Genomic DNA, 23,452 nt, shown 5'->3' on the forward strand with positions numbered 1-23,452 from the left:
ACGCCGGGAAGTAGAGTCCTCGCGGATTGGCGCGCGCGGCTCCGCGGTCGGAGCCCGTCTGGGCGGGCGGAGGCGGCGCTTCCGGAGCGGGGAGGTCACGGCGCGGAGCCGCGCGCGCCGCTGCCCGTTGCTGTGGTGGGAGCGGGGAGGGCGGCGGCGGCGGCGGCGGCGGGGAACGGGTCGCCGGCCGGGTCAGCGTGCGCGCCGTGCCGCGCCGCGGGGGGAAGCCGTCGGGCCGCGCCGCCATGTCATACTGCCGGCAAGAAGGTGCGGGCCGCGCCGGGGTGTCCTCCCAATGTCGCGGCGGGGCAGGGCGGCCGGTGATGGCGCTGCGCGGGGCGGGCCGTGAGCGAAAGGCGCAGCCCGAGGCGGGAAAGCCGCCGGCGGCCGGGCCGCGTGTGGCGGCGGCGGCGCGGCCAGGCCTTTCTCCCCGCGGCGGGCGGGCGGGAGCCGCGGGGCAGCGCGGCTGTGGGGCGGGCGGCGGCGGCGGCCGCTGCGGGCCCCGCGCCGCGGAGCGGAAAAGGCCGCCCGGCTGCTGGCGGTTGGGGCGGCCGCGCTCCTGTGGGGAGCGGTAACTTCGAGTAAAGGTTAAACTGTAAAAGGTTGAGCAGCCGGAGGTTGCTGCCAGGTTACCCCTCCCCAGCAGATGGGCGGGGTGGTGGGTGAGGCTCTTGCACCTTTACCCGGTGTTGTGCTGCACGGGCCGTGCTGCTTATTAGCTTTGGCCAGTTGATGCCCGAGGGGATTCTTTTTTTTCTCCGTTTGACTAGCGTGAAATGACTCAGTGTAAGGTATCAAGCTGGCAAAATCTATTCTCTAGTTCTAAATGTCGTTTTGAAATGGCAAACTTTGGCACACTGAATGCTGATTATGTAGAGCGATAAGGTGGTCATAGCCTGTGCTACTTTTTTTAAAAAAAATTAATTATTTTAACAACCTCTTTGATCTGTGCAAGTACCTTCTGTAAGTTCTCTCATAGCATCCTACAGCAATTGCAGTGACAGGAGTTAGAGTTTATATATTTCTAGTTCCTTTCATATAAGAAATCACTGGATATTCCATGCTGTAAAATCTGGAGCACAGTGCAGAGTTCATAAAGGAGAAAATTTTTTTGTTGTTGTTTGAAGGGATTTAGATGTATCTGCTTTTCAAAACTCCCTTTAGTTTGCTTTGTAATCAGTACACATTTTAACATCTGCTAGTTGAGGTCGCATTGATGAGCAGGAAGGTGATAACTTCTAATATGCTGAGTCGCTGTAGTCGCCTTTCAGAGTTTGGAGAATGAAGGAGGATCTTTGGGAATTTTTTTTTTTTCCCACTCCATTAATAATCAGTTGTGCATTCGGAAGAAATCTGTCTAGATGCTCTTTTTCTGGTTGTGTGTTGCATTTTGTTTTTTGTGCCTCCCTTTAGAAGATTTTCCTGTAGTCTTTACAGGGTTATTAGGTTTTTTTTTTCTTTTTTTTTAATTTTCTTTTCCTACAGAACCCCTTTGTTAAATAAAGGATGGCGCAAGAGCAGGAAACACTGTGTTGTTTTTCTGTCCTTGCTAATGTTGACACTACCTTTCAATATAATTTATTCTGCGCTGTTATGACTGTAGTCTTTAATCCAGATCACTGTTATAAATTACAGTGGTCTTAAGGTAGACTACTGATCTTAATAAATATTCTACCAAACACTTTCCTATGATTTAGTTTACTTTTTCTTTTGTCTCACCCCTTCATCTGGGTTAGTCCATGTAAGATGGTTGTTCAAGCTCGTTTTGGAATAACTTTTTAATTTTGCTCTTCAATAAACTGTTTTACGATCTGCAGCTATTACTGTATGTTACTGTGAAAATTAGAACTTAAGAGCAATACAGTTTCAGTTGGCTTCTATATTTTTGCCAATTAAATGGATGATCTGTTCTGATATATTCGAAGAATATTTAAATGAGTGCTTTAAAACAATTTTTTCTAAACTATTTTATCCTCTATTTATCCTTTTCTGCATAACAAGAGTGAAGCTGTAACTTTTATGTTTCTTCTGTGCATTTGGTGATTGTGGCTTCATATTTAGGTAGCATTGCTTAAGAAATCTTATTTTGGGCTGCTTACTCCCAGCACCTGTCATTGCACTGTGTTTTCCCCACTGTCCTAACCTCATTAGATCAGGAGGGTTTTAAATTTCAAAATTCTATGAAGTGTCTCTCAAATGCCACCACAGCTCAGAAATGGTGTGCAGTCCCACTGCTACTACCTAGTACTGTGAGTCCTGATAGCTGATTTTGGTGTCTCATGGAAATGAGTACTTGTTTTATCTTGCATCTCTTCATTGAGAACTTGTCCCTATCTCCATGGACATCTAATTCCACTGCCAAACCGAAACACTTACCATAAATCACTCTGCTGAGTTATGTCTTTTTTTCTGTTCCAGTTGGCTAATAAAAATAATTTCCTACAGCAATTTGAGTATGATAAAAGGGGACAGGATCTGTTTCTCTCACCACCGTAATTTTCCTTCTAGATTAATTACTACTTGATCTTTTAAGGTTATGTTGATGTTTTTATAGGTCTTATTTCCAGGTCTCTTACAATTTTAACAGTATTCCTGTCAATACTTGTGAAATTATCATTCTGTATGTGATCCTCTGAACCAGCAACTGTTGTAGTTGAAGGTGATTAAAAAGTTAAATGGAGTTAATTAGCTATTAGCACGTGATGTTCAGCATCTTTGTAAACAACTTTTTCTGTCTTGTCTTTCTCTGAAATTCGCTTGTTTTCTTTTAAATGACAGGAAAAGACAGAATTATATTTGTGACCAAAGAGGACCATGAGACACCAAGCAGTGCTGAACTGGTTGCAGATGACCCAAATGACCCTTATGAAGAACAAGGTCAGTAGCAGGCGGAGAAGTGGAAGTAAACAGTTTTGCATCATATTATATGATATTCTAGTAATCCTCAACAGCAACAAGAGCCAAACCTTGCAGGGAGCAGGTACAAATTTCTGATTCATTTTTAAAGATTAACATTATAGGGCCACTGGTTATTCAGTAAATAAACACCAAAAAATCTTAGCAATTTTAACTTCTGAGTTAGGACATCACATACAACATGCTTTCCATATGTTTTTTTCAGTGTAGTCCACTCAAATACGTCAGTTGCTGGTGTATAGTTTCAGTTAGCAGCAAGAGATATTTAGAAAAAGCTTTTCTTTTCTTTCTTGCATTAATGTAGTCAGAGTTTAACCAGTGAAAATTTGGGTTATATTTCACTGTCTTTAGATAATGAAGTACAGTTTTCAGATAAGTTGAGTCAAGATATACAGCACTCATTGAGATGAGTTGCTCACCTGCCTATGTGCAGAAAAAAATGCCTCTGCAATGTTTGAATATTCTTTTTAATATGAATTATACGTATGACTATTCTTTTACTGTACTAGTAGTAATATAATCAGTAACTAGTACAAAAATCTTTTGATACCATATGACAGACATCTTTAAATTATTCGGTTGTCAACTGTAACTGTCTTGTCTGAAAAAAAGAGGAGAATTAGTTCAAGTTTTTAGTGAAGACTGCAGTTTTGACCCTAAGTATGTCTATCCTGAAAATGAAGTAATTTAGGAGATTTGAGAGATCAGAATATTTCTGAGATCAGGAGTTGTAAAACTTTGGTTGCACAGATCATATTTGGAGTTGTTTCTACTGGGTAAATTATTCTTACTTCCTGTCATGGTGATTAAGTAAATTTTGCCCTAGGTTATCAGGAACATTAGTGAATTTGAGTTAAAAAAAAAAATGGAATTGCTTTTATGCTTCCAGGCCTGTTAGCCTCTTTTGCTTGCCCTTTAAAATACTGGTTTAAATTAGGTAGCTTTCACTGAGGAATCTCACTTAAAATCATGTTGTGTTGTAACTTCTGATCAAATATAGTGTAGCTATGAATAATGAGCAGTTCAGGAAAACTGTGACAGTTCACTCAGCTGCCTACTTGGCTTTAATTTCTGTGTCTCTGTGTGTGAAGTGATCTCATTGCTTTCAACTCAGCTGAGATAGAAATAAACCCTTAACTGTTTTGAAAATTTTGTTCAAAAACTAAAAGCTTTGCAAGTAACTCTGTGACCCTTAGAGGGCAGTGTTTATGCGTAGTTTAGCAGCTGGAGCACAGGGGTGCTTTGTTAGCTGACATAGTATGTAGTTCAATTAGAATCTTATCTTTTTATGTCATTAAAAGAACTTTTTGTTTCCATACATTGAATTATGTTTAAATGATTTTACATTTAGCTGCCTATCTTAGCTTTAAAGCTTCATTAAAACAGTATGCACAGTCAGCAATTGCATTTAAACATTTCATTCTCTAGACAACAGAGTCTACTCAATTTTTAATGACTCAAATGAAAACAATGAAGAGAGAGTTTAGAAACTTTATGTTGTTTTAGATCATTACCTGAATGAATAAACTTATTTCAAGTTGAATAACAATTTTTCCATGGTGTGGTCAAATCAGTATCTTCCTTTTCAAGAATTAGACATTACTGCCAAAGATGCTCTGAATCCTAAATTCCTTCTCTGACCTGATCATAGCCTGCTAGAGTGTTTTGTAAAGCAAGCCTTATCAGGATGCAATACTCATTTCCTAGAAAGAAAATTAAGCGTAATTTAAAATTTGTGAAATTTATATCCAACCCAAGTCATTGTCAATGCATAAGCACTATTGACTGGCTTAAGGCAGAATCACTTTGGGGACTGTTTGTGGATACTCTTGTGAAAACGAGTAACAGAAAAGATTGATTAAATCTTTCAGTTTTAATCAACTTCAGTGAAACGCACAATTAGAAACAGTTTATTTTTCTTTACTGAGAAATAAACACTGGATATGTTGATTCAACAGTAAGCTTCACTGGCTTTTCAAGTATATGACAGGGTTGGTGTGATTGAGGTTGACCTGATATCCTTCCTAAAAGGAAAAGAAGCTTTTTTTTCCTTCTCTGTTCTTACTCAAGCCATCAGTGGCTATGTCTTATTTCAGAAAGATATTCAGAAGCTGAAGTTTAGTATATGTCAAGAATTTCTCTCTCTCTCATATTTTAAGCAGTTTGGGCACTGACTCTTAGCCAGCAACACATTCTGCCAGTTTGGTGGAAACAGACTGTACTTTGGGATGTGCTGTCATTGTCTTCGTGAGGATGGTGCTTCAGCTCTTGAAGGTTTCAAATAGCAACCTGTTATAGGCGATGAAATCCAAGTTGCACTTACATCTGTTACTATCTTGACTTGACTAGAAGATGGATCCTGAAAATGATTCTTGTAAAGCCATTCATCCTTACGTAGAAAACAGCATCTGAGAACTGGTTTTTAAAACAGTATTTACTCTGCTTAGTATGCTATATGAAACAAAATCTGAATTTTTAAATCTCGTCTCAGACGTGTTAAAAATTTATTATTTGTCTGTAAAGTGCAAAGGTAACAACCTCTAATGATCAAGTGGTGGAGTTATGTTTTCAATTCCTTTTCTTTGGCCTAGGACTTTTTGTCTCCTGGAAAAACTAGAGGCTGCTTGCAAAATAAAGAGGAAAAAAAACCCAACTGTTTCTAAATAGCACATCTGGGGAATGTACCAGCCCATGGGAATCTTTTAATTCACTGAACTGTTAAGTCACCTTGTGTGGTGCGGCTAAACAGAGTAGCCTGCTCTTTAGCTAAGAAAATTCCTGTATACAGGTTGGCTTGAAGTTGTATGTCATTGGTTAAAGTTTACCAGTCTTCCCACTTACCGGTTACAATCTTTCTTCTCATTCAAAAAGTATTCTAGTCAACAGAAAGTATCTATTTAGCAACAGCATGTGGATGCATATTTGTCCTGGAATTAAACATCTATTTTTGACAGTAGATTTTCAGAGAAAAGTGTCTATCTCATTATTTGGGTCATGCAGCCTAATACAGAGATATACTACAAGGGCCCTAGAATGTGAATACAGGATGCAATTCTCTTATGACCTCTATAGAGAGATTTCTTTTACTTCTTTCTTGCTCCTACTCACTCTCAATTACTCTTTTTTTCTGATTGTACCTATGTAATGAGTATATAAGCTTGTGCCATTTATTTGGATAGCAAACTAGCTAAAATTCAAGGAGTTGCTTCTTCCTTGTTTAAATGCTCTATTTGGTGATTCCTCTGTGGTGTATTTTATTAGATATGGAGAGGTTTTTATTAGATACGGAGAGCTTATTGAGCAGAATAGAAAAGGCACTTTTTTTTTTTTTTAAGTAATCCTTAAATCACCTGCTTCCTCTACTTCATGGTAGAAAAAAGGAAAAAGCCAGAAGCTAGTTATGTCAGGGAAACCTTATGATGGAAATGTGTATCTATCTGTATGATTAGAAAGAGAATTTGTATGTGTGAGCGTAAATACTTAAGCTTATTCTTAGCATGTGATAAGTTACTGTCACATTTTAAGGGCTCTCTGAAAACTTCTCACTTGAGCTGTCTCAGGCTACAATGCATTAGATAAAACAGAGAAACATTTCACATATCACACAGAGTGTAACTGCATCTAATGGGAGAGAAATTTATGGGCAAAAAAGACATATGGGCAAAACATTTTGGAATATGTTGTAGTGCAGAAGCTCTGTCTCATGTGTGGTTTTTATTTAAAAGAAAATTGGAAAAGACTTTGCTATACGTAAAGTAACATGCAGGCTTTTCTAATTTAGCTTCTATTTTGAATGAAAGACTTGGTTTCCAGTGTTCAACTTCTGTGGCATAATTCACCCTAATAATTCTTTTGATCTTTTCTGCTGTACTATATACAGAACAGTCATATCTAAGAGAGAACAAGTTTATTATATAAATATGCCATTATTTGTGCTGTTTTCTAATACAGATTAAACTTAGTTTATTTGGGATGTCGTGTTTTTTGTAGGGGCCTTTCTCATACTTAAGGTAAAAATGTAGGTTTTTTCATAGTTCTTACTTTTCATCAGACATTAACAAACATTAGTCTTTGTATTTTGGTCAGTAGATTACTTGAGAAAATGCACTCTTGGTTTCGCTAGAGAGAAAATAATGTAAAAATAATGTAAGAAAATTGTGCTGAGTTCTTGATTTCTGTACTATCAGTTGTGAAGTTTCAGTGACCAAAATCTGAAGGTACAGAATCACTTTGAGCTAAAAGCACTGAAAGAAAAATACCATCTGATGAGCCCATATGAAATGGGAAGTCAGACCGACAAGGGTAGTTCAAATTTAGTGGTCTATATCACAGAGCATCTCAGAGTTCACTGTATATGCCTTTTAACAGCTATGGCTGATGGAAACAACTTAGAATCCATTTGCAGCAGTATTGAATTGCAGAAATTAAAAACTAATATTTTTACTGTAGAGTGTGCTTTTGGTCTTATGTATTGCAAATGAAGAAATTTAAACCTAGAAGACCATTGAGGTCTTTACTCCAGTGGGTTAGAATGATTTCTTGTTTTAGTTGACTTCTGTGAAGAAGACACTAGTAAATTTTATGCATGAAAAATAGTATTAGCATCACATATGTGGTAAGAAGGCTGGCTGAAAGTGCTTATAGAACTGCTGAACAGGCTGTTGCTATGACCAAGACAGACCAAAACAGAACAAGTCTGTTTTTCTCCAGACTTGTTCTGGTCATCTTATTTTAGAGACAAAGTTTTATAATGGTTTCCACAGAGGACTGGTGAAGTGAAAATGCTTTCCTTCTTTTAAGGAAGAGCTTGATAAAATAAATGATCAGATGTACAGGACTGTTTTTATGACTTATGCAGTCCCTTTCAATCCTGCTTCGTATGTTTCTGTCATCTCACCTTCGCAGAAAAGCTTTTTACTTGAACGGTTGGCTTGTAAAAAGTTTTATCAGAACAAGATTGATACTTCATTATAGCAAGTACAAAGACAAGTGTTAACATATCCACGATATTAACAGGTTCCCTGAGGTGAAAGAGATTAGGATATGTGAGGTCAGCAGGTAATGGCTAAACCAAACTTTGAGTTGCTATGATATAAACAGGATGAGTTTTTCTTTCCTGAGTGCAGGCTCAAGAACATTGCAATCCGCTGGATCAGTGAGGTTCAGGCTGCATTTGAAAGAAGCTTTAAACTAGAGAACTGAGAATCATCACCGTACACCCTATCTGTTGCAGGCTTGTGCTTCAAGGAGAGTGATGGATGAGATCTGTTTTGATTTTAATTGTGTTCTAGGCTAGCTGATACACTTAATTGTTTAACTACAGCAGAATGCATACTTATCAGTGAGGTGGTTTTTTTTCCTTTTTAAAAGATAGCCCCTGTGCTGATAGCATCAGAAACTGAAGCCACTTTAAGTGATCAAATATGTACAAACCAATGTCCGTGTGGTATCCAAGAATGTATTGTTTAAGGAGTGACTCATACTTTGTTAAAATTTGAATGTTCACAAGGCAATTTTGGCTTTAAAATGAACAATATCTATTTTTATTTTAAGAGGTTTGTTTAACAAGTAATTTTATTGCTGTGATGTCTTCAGGAATATTTCAAAACTCCTTGTATTATTTTTGAAGTGTTAAAATAGTAGAAAAATGAGTGTTTAAAATGACTGGTTGATGTCAGTGGGGAGAAACATAGAACTTCAAAATCTAGTTTACAAAGCAAACCACAGTTCTTCTGCGCTGCATGATCAATGTCTCTTCTGCTTTATGTAGTTCTTGGCAAAAAAGAATTTGGCACCAGCCATCCATTTCCTTGTCTGAGCAGTTCTATTTTTCTTCTAGACAGCCAGAGATGCCATGATATGATGTACTAGGTATATCTGGTCAGTACAGTGATTATCACAGATATTTTACAAAATTATCCTGTTGGATAAAACTCTGTCTATGAAAAACGACAATATTATGTCAGTTGACAGAGTCATGCTAAGGAGACTGTTACTTACAGTAATGTAAAAGAGACTCAACAACACCAAGAAAGGACTAACAGTGTAACTTGATACTGAACTGGATTGACCAAGTTGGAGCAGTGATAAACAAATTGCAAATTAGGATGTAATTTTCTATTCATTCCTCTTAATATAACAAAAACATGGTTTGCTGTTGCTCTACTAATACATAAGATTCATAGTAGTGTGGCCCAGTGGCCAAGGCGGTACTAGCAAGGGTGAAATACATCTCTGGAACTTCATGATCCCATGGGACAAGACAATAAGTAGGCTTACTGAAGTCTGTGATAGCATTTTAGGTGACCCTAAGTTGCACCTGGCCCTAAATATAATTTTCTCTTCAGATCAGAGTTGATGCAACTCTGTTCTCTGACAGTGGCAGTTGCATACCAGCACGTAAACTTCAATTTTATGCACATATTGTCAGCTTCTGCTGAAACTCAACCTGAAGTTGAAGTTGGGAAGCTGACTTCTAGAGAAGAGGAAACTGTCAAAGTAGGGAAGAAGCTAACTTGGATGACAGCATAGAGTTTCTGTAGTTTTTTTGTAGAGGAGCATAACCGCATGTATGCTCATGTGAAGTAGAGAAAGGGAATGAAGATGTATTGATTACTTAGAGCAATATAGCAGAGATTCTAGAAGTCTGCATGAACAAGTATTACATTTCTGTGCACGACGGTTCAAAAAATTTCCAGAATTTACAGGGGAAATGTTCTGCTTGAACTCTGTCATCTCTATTGATAGCTCAAAGAACATTGCTAATTTAAATCTCCACCTTGGTCTTCCACCACTAAAGCATTTCTCTTCTTTTAGAGACTAAAATGACGTCTTAACTCATTTTCGTTTGTAATCTAAAACTGAGGGGGAGGTTGTTTGTTTGTTTGTTTTGATGGTGGAACTTGGCATGCTGGCATGCTCTTACTATTCCTTTTGTTTTATGGCATGTGAGTTGATATGTGCATGTCTAATGAATAAACTTATTTATGTTTTTGTGGTTCTAGTTTTCCTGTTCAAATTTTAAGGGTAAAGTTGTGATTTAGTATTCCAGCGTTCATTTAAAAGAAAATAAAAAAAAAGCATCCCTCCAGCTTGATTTGAAAGAGTTCTGTTTTTAATGCTGATACTAAGTTCTCATGTTCTCATGATTTGTATGACAACATTTTAAGGCTTGCATGCTCTTCTGACAGGTCTGTCGAGTGGATTGACTTGATTCCAACTCATGGTTACTTCCACTTTGGAATTTTCTTAGAATATTCTCAGCAGTCTATAGTCAAGGGAGAAAGACTTAATTCCAATATGGAGATGGAACTCATCTCACTTGTGCCCAGTAATGGATCATACAGATCAGAGATAGAAGTAGACTAGCCAGAAAATGGAAGGTGATTCGCACTCTTGAAGCTCCAGAACCAGTATGGCAATACTGGTACCTCAGATTATACTTGCAGTGTAGCAGCTTTTGTGGGATGAAATTAATTTTTGAAAGGAGCACTTAACTTTTCTTCTCTCTTTTGTTTGTTCAGGATTGATATTGCCCAATGGAGATATCAATTGGAATTGCCCATGTCTTGGTGGAATGGCTAGTGGTCCCTGTGGGGAACAGTTCAAGTCAGCATTTTCTTGTTTCCACTATAGCACAGAAGAAATAAAGGGATCAGACTGTGTGGACCAATTCCGTGCCATGCAAGAATGCATGCAGAAATACCCAGATCTTTACCCGCAAGAAGATGAAGAAGAAGAGAAGGAGAAGCCAAGCAAAGATATAGGAGCTAATTCTGTGGAAGCTTCTGTAGCTAAAGAAGAGAAGGGTTCTAGCTAATGAAGATGCAAGGAGGCTGTTGTCTCCACTTCTTATTTTCAGACATGGACTTTTGCAGGGTGTCTGTCTTTTGAGTCTTCAAGAAATGTTTCACCATTGTTCTATACACTGTATCATATTAAATAATTTATTGCAGAAGGAGAAATCTCAGTGCTACAGCCTTGCAAATAAATACTGCAAAAAGAATGAGTATGTGTATGTACTGTGTAACCTGTTAGTGGGCACAGCCAAAACTTCAACAGCTGTTTTTTCCCTCCAATTCTCAGATAGTGTTTTGACTTGAAAAATATCTCTAAATATGTAAAATGCACAACTTTCAACTAAAATTTCCACTAGTGCACCAGGTCTGTCTTCATTTCAATGTGTTCTGATTAGTAGCTGTTCTTTTTTTAATATATTCTGTTCTATGAATAGAAATTGAATTAAATAACTGGGTTTCCTTAAGACTTTTTTGCCAGTGATTCAGAATGTAGAAAATGACCTAATTTAGAATTTGTAAACTTAATTTCAAATGGCATTATTTAGATTATGGCTGTATTTTACTACTGACATTAGGTAAGGACTGCCAGAAAAATGTTGCAATGTGTGGCTCCTTTGATTTCATTAACTGATTGTGATGACTTTTACATTTTAAAAAATAGTCTGTTGTGCAACTTTTTGTATGAATGGAAAAAATGCCAATCACTTGTTTTATTTTTGCTCTGAAAGCACTGTGTGTGAGTTTTCTTAGTTGATGCCTGCTTCTTCAGTGTATAGACAGATTCTTATAAAAAGCTTTGGGATTAAAATGAAAATGTCACCTAGGGTAGTGATCTCAAACAGATACTGTGACTTAAGTGCATATTAAAAAAAAAAAAAAAACCCTTCATTAAAAGCTCTTCTTTCTTTCGGGGGAGGTTTCATTAACAGTGCTTGGATTTGAGAGACCATGACATTCTTCTGCATTGTAAGCAGGCTGTGAATTAATTTGTGTTGTGAAGACCAGTTGCTTCAATCTGTTGGTTTTTATTCCTGTCCCATTCTCTCTCTGCCCCTAGCAGGGAAGCACAAAAAATGTAAATCACTGTCAGTAACTATAGTGGATTGTATCATGAACCAGCACTATAAAGGCTTTGAGGTCCTGAAAAGCTGTCCAAATACATTAGAATTACTTTAGAATTATGAATAGTTTAAAATAATTCACTGTAGCTTAATACCTGTGGATAAAGGGAATGCTGCACTGTATTTCTTCCCTAGCAAAGCACAGGTTGTGTGAATCATATTACAAAATCAACTGTAACATTGGCTTCAGTAAGTGTCCATTGCAGCTTTCCTCTGTATGTGTTGCTTAACCTACTAGAACATAGTAAAGAAAATTTGCAGTGGCAGTAGTATAACAGTAAATCTAGTAAGGCTTGAATGCTTGCCTGTCTCCGTGGGCAGGAATCTCAAGCACTCGGCAACATTGCTTCCGGATAACACTTTGGTGTCTTATTGTTCACCTGAATTATTTCAATCTTAGTGGGGATGCTTCTGAATGTCTTAGAGGAATTTCTGTTAAAATTTAAGATCTCTATGAGTTCTTCATATTTCAGTACAGATGTTGGATCCTCAAGAAAATTGTAAGAAAAGAAGAAATTAAGTGGCTGACAGTAATTCAGTTCTGAAGGGATGGATAGCAGGTACTTTCAGCATGTGTTTGCATTTTAAAGAAGTAAAGCATGGCTGCTTCTCAGTGTGTCTCTTTCAAGCACAAGAAGACAAATGCCAAGTTAACCTGAGTAAATGGGCACAAAAGCAGCAGTGATAAATCTTGGCACTTAGGCAATTGGACCATGAAAATGAAATGTTAGGCAATCAGATAAACACTGGGCACCAAATACAAACAAATCACATGCACCTGAGCTTTTGGTTTTTCAAATGGAAATCCAATGCGTTGTTTGTAAAAAAGCAAGAACAGTTCATGAAGGAGTGCTCTGTTCTAAGAACTCTTTGCCTCCTATTCTCTGCTGTGCTTTTCTTTCCCACGCTGCCTTGATGCTTTACAAGTTTTGGATTTATTCTCTGTAACATTGTTTATAGCACTTGTGTACTGAATGTAAAGTGCAAGAGTTCTAGTTGTATGGTAGCAAGGGACCACCTGAACCTCTACTTACAGAGGTAACCTACAGCATATAGTTGAACTTGAACGTTTGTTTAGGGTAGAGTTGCTTCTGTCGATCTGTTGTGGCTTGGTGAGCTGCTGTGCTAGATCTTGTACAGAAATGAGATGGGTGTAAGGGACCTTAACACTAGAAATAAAATTGTGAAAACCACTATTTAACGTGTTTAAGATATTTTGAGAAAGGTAGTCATAGCTTTAAAGAGATGTTTGTGGAAGCTGTCATCTGTGTCATTTTCTTCCCCCCCCCCCCCCCCCCATGGGGAATAATTTCTAATTTTCTTTCTAATTTTCAAATTAGTAAAATAATCGTGTCATTTCCCTGCGTTTGCGTTCTGGGTAAGTTCTTAAATTTGGAAGTGACGTATGTCTGACTAAAACAATCAAGCTTCATTCATTCTCTTCCCCTGTTCTCTTTTTTTATTGCTTCTACTTTTGCTTTCAGTGTCAGCCTGTTCTTTTTTCTGACTGAGTTTTACTGTTAAAAACTTAATAATAAGGACAAGGATGTGTTTAGATGCAGAATCTGTCCTACCTGTCTTCTGGTATTTAGTTCTCAGAGTACATTTCCTGCCATGGAATTTGGATTTTGCTATATTAATAGAAGTAAACACATTCAAACTTGTTTCTGAGATTTAAGTTCTTGACAATCTAGTATGCTTGCACTTGCATGAAATACTAGGAATTAGAAGGCAGATCAACTGTAAATATATATATCCACTTTGTTGGCCCTACTGAAGTGAAGAGAGACTGTTCAGTGTGGATTCTGGACTCTGCAGCCGAATCTGATCATGGAATTTTGGGGCCAAGTTGTCTCTCTTGACCGCTGTTATGCATCCCTTGGAAGTATCACAGAGTTTATGTGGAGAGTTCTTACCCATCTCTAGTAGTAGTTTTTTTTTTCTTTTTAAGGCTGGAGGAAAGGAGAAAATACCTTGTCTTGGGTTTCTTCTTTTGCTGTGTGAACTAATGCAGTTGTCTATGTACAGATAATGTTTATGTTTCCAGCATTGCTCTGACGTGATTTTTTTTTTCTTTTGTACTTGTAACTTCCATTTTAAACTTAAAATCAATCAGTGGTTATTTTAGTAGGTAATAAAGATGATAAAATACTCCCTGGCAATATGTGGAAGTTGCCTTTTTAGCATCTGGAAACAAAACTTGCAGCTGCATATTGCTGTAAGTGTTGTTTTGTTGGTTTTTTTTCCCTTTTATGTGTTTATTTGCTTCATAAATACTCTCTTGGTTTTCTGTCCGCCATCCGTGAGCTACCGATTCTTTGGGAGAGGTAGTAAATTTAAATGTTTTTGAGGAATTGCCTGCATGGAGTTATTTTTCAGTGATTTTATGCATGTTTCATCAGATGCTTCTGTATGTCAAGGCAAAAGTATTCATAGGTGAGGAGAAGAAAATATTTGAAATAATTGATCTTTAAGCTTGGGCCTTTTGGTTGATATCTATCTTATAAAATCTAAAGTGCTGAGTATTTATTAAAGATTAGCTAGAAGAAAGTGTTAACAAGACATGAAACACTTCTAGACATAATAGAACATGTCTTTAACGTAGATTACTTGACACAAATGATTATGTGCAAATGTAATTCTAGCTGGATTTTATCCATTTCATTTTTAGGAAAGAAACCCAGGTCATTGTAATTGGATTCACCCTACAGCTTTTTATCATTACCCCTAAAATACTGCCTAGCACAATATTAGTATTTAATACTTCAATTCTCCAGTTTCATACAGTCTCCTCAGTTATTGCACACTCTCGTAATTCTGGAGTAAATGCAATGATGAAACAAGTCATAGTTTTTAAGACTGGATAGGACTGTATGTGCTGTGTTAAACCTCTGCAAAATGCAGGCCATAAATTCTAATGTAATTTGTGATAACTTGCTTGTAAGGATGGGGTTGTTCTGGGAACTAACTTAATTTGAATCAATACACAATGTATCACATGTTCTGACAAGGATAAAGTTATCCTATAAAAGTTGTCTGTTACAGTCTAATATATGTTTAAAAAAACTCCTGTAATGTACAGTTAACTACTGCGAAGTGATAAACATTAGATAAACTGCATTTTCAGAATGTTTCAAAGTTATTTACTCACTGTTTAGTTTTTTCTGCTTTTCCCTGCAATAATAGCCTACTTGCATTTCAAAGTCCTAACTTTAATTGTGATTAGTAACTTTCCTAGAGATAAGACCTTGTCTCAGGTGTGAAAATGACTTTAATTTGCTTTTTTCCTTCCGTGCAATAAGGTGTCTAGATGGAAAGACATATCTTGTTGTTTATTCTGGGAATCTGGCAGAGCTAAGTTGGAAACAAGATCTGTATCCTATGCAATTCTTATTGAGAATGCCCTTGTTAAAACATAGAGTAATATAACCTGTTCATGTCCACGAATCTCATAGTGAGGAAAGTTATCTAAATAAGTAGGACCTATTTTTTTATTTCTAAGGAAAGGGGAGGGGGGAGATACTCTATGCTTCTTAGACTTTTATTTTACTTTTTACTGAAATTCTAGCAGTGCTGATCTAGAACAATGTAGAGACACTACCAGCAGTTTGTCATTTATTCTAGATCAGGTCTATTCATTGGACGTGACTTTATTTTGTAGATAAGCACCAGCATGTCTGCAGTTATTTTTTCAACTGATTTTGGCCCCTCTGGAGCTGAATTTTTGCAGGTAATACTGAGAAAAATTAAGAGAAAAGACCCGCTCAATAGAAGAAGAACAGAGAGAACATAATGTATGGAATACTAGAGTTATGCTCTCCTGCTAATACTAAAAGACACCTGGCATGTTCAAGGCATCAGTGTTAACACTACTGCAAAACTTAAACTGGGTAATTTGGTGAATCTATAATCAGAGTATGAGATTTGGAAGGCCTGAAATGCTAAGGTGTTAATATGTATGGTTTTTTTTCTAAATGTTCTTACCCTCATTGTAGGCTAATTCTAACTGTATAAGATAGCTAGAATTCAGGTTTGTGACTTGTGGATATTTAGCTGAGTATGGAAGGAAGAGAAAAAGCTCATCTTTCTCTCAGATGTTAATGTATCTTGATACTGTCAAGATCAAGAAATGGTTCAAAGACTCTTCAGTAGAGGCAAATGTTAAAATGGTGAAGTATTAGCAAATATAATGCACTGCTGTTTTTACTAAGACATACTGAGAAGTTCTCACTGCTGCTATTAAAATGTTAATAGCATTAGTAAAAGCTTGCCATGGATTTTGCACCCATCACTGCCAGAAGTGCAAGGGCTTATGATTTGAGTACCCTGCGCATTCATCCAATGGTTCATGTTAGAACAGCCTTTTCATAAATCTAGATCCACTGAGAGGAGCCCATACAACACACTGAAACACCTGAAATGTTGCTGTATTTTCCACCATTTGTTAATTTAAATGAAATTAAATAATGGACGTTTTGTCCTGCTTGTTGTGAGGAGTGCAGTGTTTGTTGCTGCTTTATTTTCTTGCAATTCAAAGAAAAATTGGAGGTGAGAAGTTCCTCCCAGGGGTATCAAGGGCTGAATGTGGCAGCCTGTGGCTGCCTAATGGCAAACTGCCTGTTTTTCCTTTCTGTTATTAACTTCACTTTCCTCAGGAATCCTTGGCCTTTGCCTTTTTATTCTCCCTCCCCTTTTCTCCCCTCTCATCTCCTCCCCTCCCTGAAGAATTCCCTGTTTTTAGTACAAACTGTAGTCAGCAGCAAGAGCCTGAATTGAGAGGCAGTCTCTAAAACGAGAAGAAATGTACAAAAAAAAAAAGAGGCATGTTACGATTAGTTTTGATATATCAGCGAGCAGACAGTTCATGAAGGCCCTGCTGTAGCCAAAACAAAGAGCACAGGAAGATTTGTAGTGATTGCACATTGCAGATTAACCCGGATCCTGCAACAATGATTTGATGGGTAAGTGGACATAGGATTTGCTGTACCAGATCTGATGACCGATCCTGTCGATGTGTTTGTTTATGAAAGCAACAAGTTCCTTATGCTTCCTAAGAAGATGAAAGCATCCACCAGCAATGCACCTATTCCCTTCTTAGGGTGCTGTGTAGGAGAGGAGTATTTAACTTCCACATCAGTGATTTCTAACCTTTCTTTTTCTTGCTATTACCAGAGTGGTGTTATCTCCACCCCTTTTTGCTTTGCGTTTTCCCCTTTCTGTATGCTCTCAAACAGTATTATCATAGTTGTCATCCCACTTCTCTGCAGACATTCACCTTTCTCTTTACAGGTACTGGCTTTGTTTCCTTCTCTGGTCCAGGGGACTGTTGTTTCTGCTTGCAACATGAAGAACTTACTTAAGCTAAAGAACTAAATTGGATCCAGCTGATCTTGTGTGTTGGCCCTGCACGGAATGGGTGAAGACTGGCAGAATTTAGTAGCTGAATTCTGTGCTTGTACTTATTACCTGTGCTTTGGGTGCAGCTCCTGATTTAGAATTAGTCCTGTGGATAATCATTATGTTTTTATATTATGAATGTGTACAGATGTTATTAATAGGTGTTACCTGCACAGTTAAATATTGAAATAGCCTCAGTGCTTGTATGTGGCTTCCACCCCCCCCCCCCAAAAAAGCCATATTTCAGATGGATTGGAGTTGTTATCTTCAGAACTAGACTTACTATTTCTGAAAAGGCAGAAATGCTGAGGGCCTGCAAATTTGAGCTAACAAAAGTTCTACTATGTGTTATCCCACACTGGCCCATAGTACTTGTCATGAAGGGACTACACCTGATGTAAAACTTTTATCCAGTACCAATACACAGTCACAATCTCCTAAAATAGAATTTTGATCTCGGACTTGGACCTGTGTATTTAAAGTGATGCATCATAATAAATATTTCACGTCACTAACTATAAGTTTAAGGCTTAATGGCAGTATTTGTCATTTTAATAAAGTGTGAAGAATGAAGACCAGGAATTAGAGGTACAGTTATTTTAGTACAAGTTAACAAGTTCAGTGTGAACTTGTACGGTGGAACAAAGAGCAAAGGTAGCTATACTGCAGAGCAGCAAAGGTAAGTCTCTGTAGTATGTTTTTGTTTTGTTTTAACCATGGGGACCAAAACAGTCTCTTATGTATTCAAGCTCTGAGCAGTTGTAGTTAAGGCGTCTCTTACCTACCCACTGTATGTTTCTATTTTCATGCCTTGCATCCCACAAAACAACTATATGCCAAGGAACAGTTTTAGACCTCAGTAGACCTCAAATCATGAAACTTTATGTATGTATTTTGTAAGGAAATAATATACCTGCAAATACATGTAAAACATTGTAGGATTTGATCTTGATGAGTTACTAAATTAACATACTGCTTATATTAATCAGCTGTACCTGGGATAAGAAGTTGCTCAATAGAAGAATAATTTGTTTCATGGTGGCCTTATTAGCTAAACGCTTTTCTCAGTTTTCCTGGCTCTGTGCGAAGACTATTGAAACAAGAGCCTGATGTCTGGAATATTTGTGGTTTATTAACTTAAAAAGAATTAATATGCACATGGTTTGAGGATTACATGGTGTAAAATTTTTAAAATAGATCTCAAACCTCACATCAATATAAATCTCTAAGTATTTTTAATTGAAGTTTTAAGTACAAAAAAGAAAATGTGCTACAACACATAACAAATAACACACTAACATTTCCAGGTCTGAGGGGCTTTAGAGAGCATATTGTGTGAATTATATCAATTCAAAGAAAGCTTACATCAAGCACCATGGAAATATTTTGGGACAGATGGTAAACACTACAGAGAAAACTTATTATTTATAGCAATGAGCCACTCCCAGAAGAGCAGTGCACAAGATGATTGTGCATAGGTACATTTTTTTTCCTCTTAGTTGTTTGCCAAGAGCAGAAGATGGAGAAGCATTAGTAGCAATATATCACTACATTGGAGTTAGGGCTCAGCACTTGTAACGACTACTTAATGAACTATCTTGATTCTCTAGAGTCTCTATTGCCAGAATGACCATGTTATTCATGGATGCACATGCTGCACAGCTGTTTCAGAGAGCTACTTTGGCCTCCAACAATCCTGAGTTTGCTGCTATCTATGGAAAACTACATGTGCTTCTGCTTCAGGCTATTGCCTGCTCTATTATAAATTTTCTCCAGCTTTCCAGATTTCTTTTCTTATGGGTAAACTTTTATGTCATCCTCATGCAGTGTTTCAATGCAATACATCATTGCTACTGTTTGGGATGATTGCTACTGCCCCTGAAGCACCTTGTCTATTTGGTTGTTGTAGCGTTGTTCACGTGGATGTTTCAGGGACAGGGCGTATTTTAGAAGTACTAAAAAAAAAAAAAAAAAAAAAAAAAAAAGTTGTCCATCCTCTTCTGTAGTGGGTGAATGCATCTTTTTTCCCATGTTAATAGTTGTATTACTATATCACCTAGGAGACACAGTCACAGAGAGATTCACAAGGTACATGGGATTGTACACAGATCTACAGAACAGTTCCTTTGTGATAGAAGTAGCTTTTATGGTAGCTTTTCTCATTCATTATATATGACCTTGCTTGTTCTTCTGAGGAATATGTAACAGCTATTGCTAGGAAGATAGATGGCATCTTGCACTGTTTCATGCTCATCTTCTCCTGAAGTCCCAGTTCACAAGCCAAAATCTTTTAAATTTCCTTTCCCAAGTCTCATGGTGGTGATCGTGTTAAACTTTCTCAGTTCTACTTGAATTGATACCTGTTCTAACTCATTCTCTGCAGTTCATTTCCATTTGGAAACTTCTTTTCAGGTAGGCTACGTGGGTTAAAGCACTGCAGAAAAAATGGTTGCATGTGGTAGTTCTGTGCAAGTTGGAACTTTTTCTCCATTCTTTGAGTTTTCATCTTGGTGAACTTAGAGATACCTGATTAGCAAAAGGTAGTAATAGCAATAAAAAGTCAACTTGCAGCACTGGCTTACCCTAAATGCTTTCATTTTGGACTTTCTAATTAATTTTGGACTTCCAAAATACCTGCTACCCTATAAAGCAAAGCCACTAACCAAGAGCTAGCAGTTGGAACGTAAATGTGCAATGTTTCCAGCTAACGGAGGGCATTTAGTAGACGTAGCTTGTAGAACTGTTGTGTGCATCACCCACTGTGGAGATAGCTGAAGTGTGAGATACAGGGATGATTATCTTGGGTTCACATAATGGCGTTTGCAGTAAAGTGGTCATTAACCGTTTGTATTGCAACAGGCCCCCAGGAGAACTCACTGGGGTATTAATATTCTTGTTCCAAATAGTATTTTTACTAGTAGTAGCTGGAAATACTTGTGAATGACTTCGTTAACAAACAGTGTTCATCTGCAGAAAGGAACAGTGTGGGTGCTTATCCTCCCCACAGAATCACCAGTTTGGCACAAAAAAAGTAGAATATGGAAGTTTACCATAACGTAATACTGACTATTTAACCAATATGGAGTATGATCATAAGTAACATCTTCAGCGGACAAAATGGCGTGTGTTGAAAAGTGTATTCTTTAGTTCAAAAAAAGTTAATCAGGATTTTAATTTCTTCTGATACACCCTTGGACAACACACTGGGAAGTCCTGTAGATTTTTTTTTTTTTTTTTTTTTGTGTGTGTGTGTGTGTATGTGTGTGGTCTTTGAAAGAGAACAAGTTGATCACTTTGTTGTAAGACAGTTTCTGGAGCCAATAAAGAAAGCAGTTGCTATGCTCTTAACTTCTATAAGCTGATGTTTCAAATTAAGCCAAATTAATGGCTTGTTGGAGATGCCACATTGTTGGATACTGCTTTAGATAACAGCAAATAAATAATAAAGTGCGTGCAAGACAAACGGAAAGAAAGAAGGAATGCAACAGAGGAGAGGAGAATTGCTGAAAAGAGGGGGGGAGAAACACTGTTTATGCACTGTCAGGAGAAAAATTAGACTTTCATTTTGTAAGTGTCTGCCTGTCTTACACTTCCAAATGATCTTAGAAATTTTATGATGTTCAGTTAACCCTAAGGAAAGTGCAACCAATGGACTGAAAGAGGCTGTTTCTTCAGGTCCCTAGTGATAAAAAGAACAAACTGATGATTTACCTAAGTTTCACATCATAACCTTGGACTTCTATCCATTTGCATTAGGTTTAGGTTTTTCTGCATACTATGTATGCTAGCCATACAGTACTAGAGTTAGATATCTCTTCCTGTCTTCCTTGGGAGCATTAAAAATAAAAGTGCAGGCACGAAATAGAAGCATGCAGTAGTAGTATGTGTGCATACTTTTTTTCTGTGTAATCTGCAAAAAGAATAAGCTGACCCATTATAATTTCTCCTTTACTTAATGAGTGAACATAACCAGCCTCATTTGATCATGAGTTCTCTGTCACAGGAACAGAGGTCTTAAATCATTCCTTAATTAAGTATTTTGAGGAAATTTTAGTTTTACTAGCTACCTCTTAATTATGGTAGAGTAGGCTAAAATAAATTTAGGAAGAATGCTTTTGCAGAACAGAAATACTTTGCCAAGAGTGCAGATGTTACCATCCTTGTACCTCTCTGGAAAAAAATCTTCAGGCAAAAGAAGAAAGAAATGAGGGGGAGGAAGGCAGCCTAGCTTCAGTATTTTAACTTGGAAGTGTGACCAAGAGAAGTAAAGCAGAATGAAAGCACCAAAGGCAATCAAATGCCAGTGGTCTTGAGCACAGTAAGAAGAGCCAGGTGGCTTCCATCTCACTGTAGTTACCTCATTTAATACACAGTCCAACCAATCCATTTGCCTCCTCTTTCTCTTGCCTGCTTGTTTTTGTAGCATCATAAACTCAACATTAGAGCCTCTAGCTCCTCTCATGTTGTGTCTTGGTGGTTCTTCCCTAGCATAAGGCTTTTTGGTGGCAGTTGCTACAAAACCTTTGTGTGGTGTTGCAGACTAAAGTACTGCAGCAAAGAGCAAAATGATCTTGGAGAGTAAGAGTTGGGTTTGGAATCAAAAGTGAGCCATTGAGCCAGCAGACCTTAGTACTAAGAATTAATGATAGCAATTTACATCTCTATAGAGGACCTCATCAGAGCCAAGTCCCATGTTAGTTTGTGCAGCAATGTGATAATTTTGTCCTCTAGGAATCAACACGTTATATTGGTCTAGTTGCAGTTTGATGGTAAATAAAAATATCTGAGCTTTTTTAAATAATTTCTTCTGGCATGCTTGTTTAGTATGATGGCACCTGTAAAGCTGAAAGAAATTGCTGCTGGTTAGTGGTCACTTAAATACAGAAAATTACACCCAAGTAATGAATGCACTATGTAAGCAGCCTATATTCATTAACGTCAGGTTCTGACCTGAAGTGCGGAAACGCTAATCCATATCTTCAGTTTTGCTTTGTAGAATGATTCTCTGGGTGCGGTGGAATCAGGCTGAAATTAAGAACCAACTTGTAACCTGTGTATGATGCAACACGTAATTTTGCATGATAAGACTATATTTTTTTGAAAAAAGTTGTCATGGCCCAGGTTTCCTGTCTAAGCATGTGAAAGGAGAAAGGATAGTAAGTCTGCTTTCATTGCTTCAGCTAGGAGCGTGTTGAATGGGAATGAATGAACTAACTACACCTTTCACTGCAGTGTTATTAAAAGGGAAAGTTCATCACTTTCTGCTTCGAAGCAGGAATTACTTGCATCCAGTTCGAAGAATATCTGCTACTTGTTTTCCCAAATATGCTTTCCAGGGTTTCACCAGACTGTTCATGTTCACAAGGAGTTTGCTTGTCCTAGAGTCCTCCTGGCCTGCTATAAGATAATCGGTACCTAGTTAAAAAAAAAAAAAGAGAGAGAGAGAGAGAGAGAGAGAGAGAGAAGAGAGAGAGAGAGAGAGAGAGAGAGAGAGAGAGAGAGAGAGAGAGAGAGAGAGAGGAGTCTGTCAATAAATAGAAGAAAATAAGACTAAATGCTAAGTTTCTCCATTACGTAAAGCAATGGTGAATCACATAAAGCAATTTCTCCGTTGCATGTAGCATCTTAGCCAGCTATGTCTAGTTTTTATATTCCAGTTTAGGCACACATGGTTTTATGTGTATGTACCTTCATGTACCTCTCAATGCTGACTCCTGGGCACACAGGTTAGCTGTTCTCACATGTGTATGTGCAGAAATCACAAGTGCCCAAATCGATTCAGTTCCAGGGAGTTACCACTTGCAAGTTCAGTGCCTCCACATGCAGATGACTAGGTTTGATTCTGACCTCCCTGCCTCATCCCCCCCACTTTTTTTTTTTTTTTTTTTTTTAAGCTAGTGTGACTCATGCTTCAGTAGCATTACTGCTTGCTTGCATAGGTATGATGAATAGCAGAATTTGATCTGAACAGATGTGGAAGCTAGTATTGCATATGAAAACGATTAGCCAGACTTCCTAGATTATAACCTTTAGGTACAGGTAGAAGGGCCTCAAATAGAGGTCTGCAAACAAAGAAGTACATAGCTACACATGGAGTCAAGAAACAATTATCACTGGAAATAATGTCCTGCCTTAGTAGATATATAATCATTCTTTGTGTTGCATCAACCACAGTAAACTTATTTCACTGATCAGAATTTATAGAAACAGTCATCCATG

General features: G+C 37.8%; 2 protein-coding genes across 3 annotated transcripts in view; one reads left to right on the forward strand and one right to left on the reverse strand.

Moving 5' to 3' along the window:
• Window positions 1-153: 153 nt before the first annotated feature.
• Window positions 154-11,830, forward strand: CHCHD4 (coiled-coil-helix-coiled-coil-helix domain containing 4). Its single transcript, XM_062585746.1, has 3 exons — window positions 154-267; window positions 2,779-2,877; window positions 10,440-11,830. The coding sequence occupies exons 1-3, from the start codon at window positions 246-248 to the stop codon at window positions 10,733-10,735; spliced, it is 417 nt and encodes a 138-aa protein (XP_062441730.1). The 5' UTR covers window positions 154-245; the 3' UTR covers window positions 10,736-11,830.
• A 6,222-nt stretch (window positions 11,831-18,052) lies between these two features.
• The window catches only part of LOC134145820 (netrin-4-like), a 57,246-nt gene continuing 51,846 nt past the window's right edge, over window positions 18,053-23,452 (reverse strand). For both annotated transcript variants that reach the window (XM_062585743.1, XM_062585742.1), the window contains exon 10: window positions 18,053-22,648. In XM_062585743.1, the coding sequence (XP_062441727.1) occupies window positions 22,512-22,648 (137 nt within the window). In that variant the 3' untranslated portion in view covers window positions 18,053-22,511. The remainder of the gene's footprint in view (window positions 22,649-23,452) is intronic.

This window comes from Rhea pennata, chromosome 12 (genome assembly GCF_028389875.1).
Source record: "Rhea pennata isolate bPtePen1 chromosome 12, bPtePen1.pri, whole genome shotgun sequence".
Taxonomy (NCBI): domain Eukaryota; kingdom Metazoa; phylum Chordata; class Aves; order Rheiformes; family Rheidae; genus Rhea; species Rhea pennata.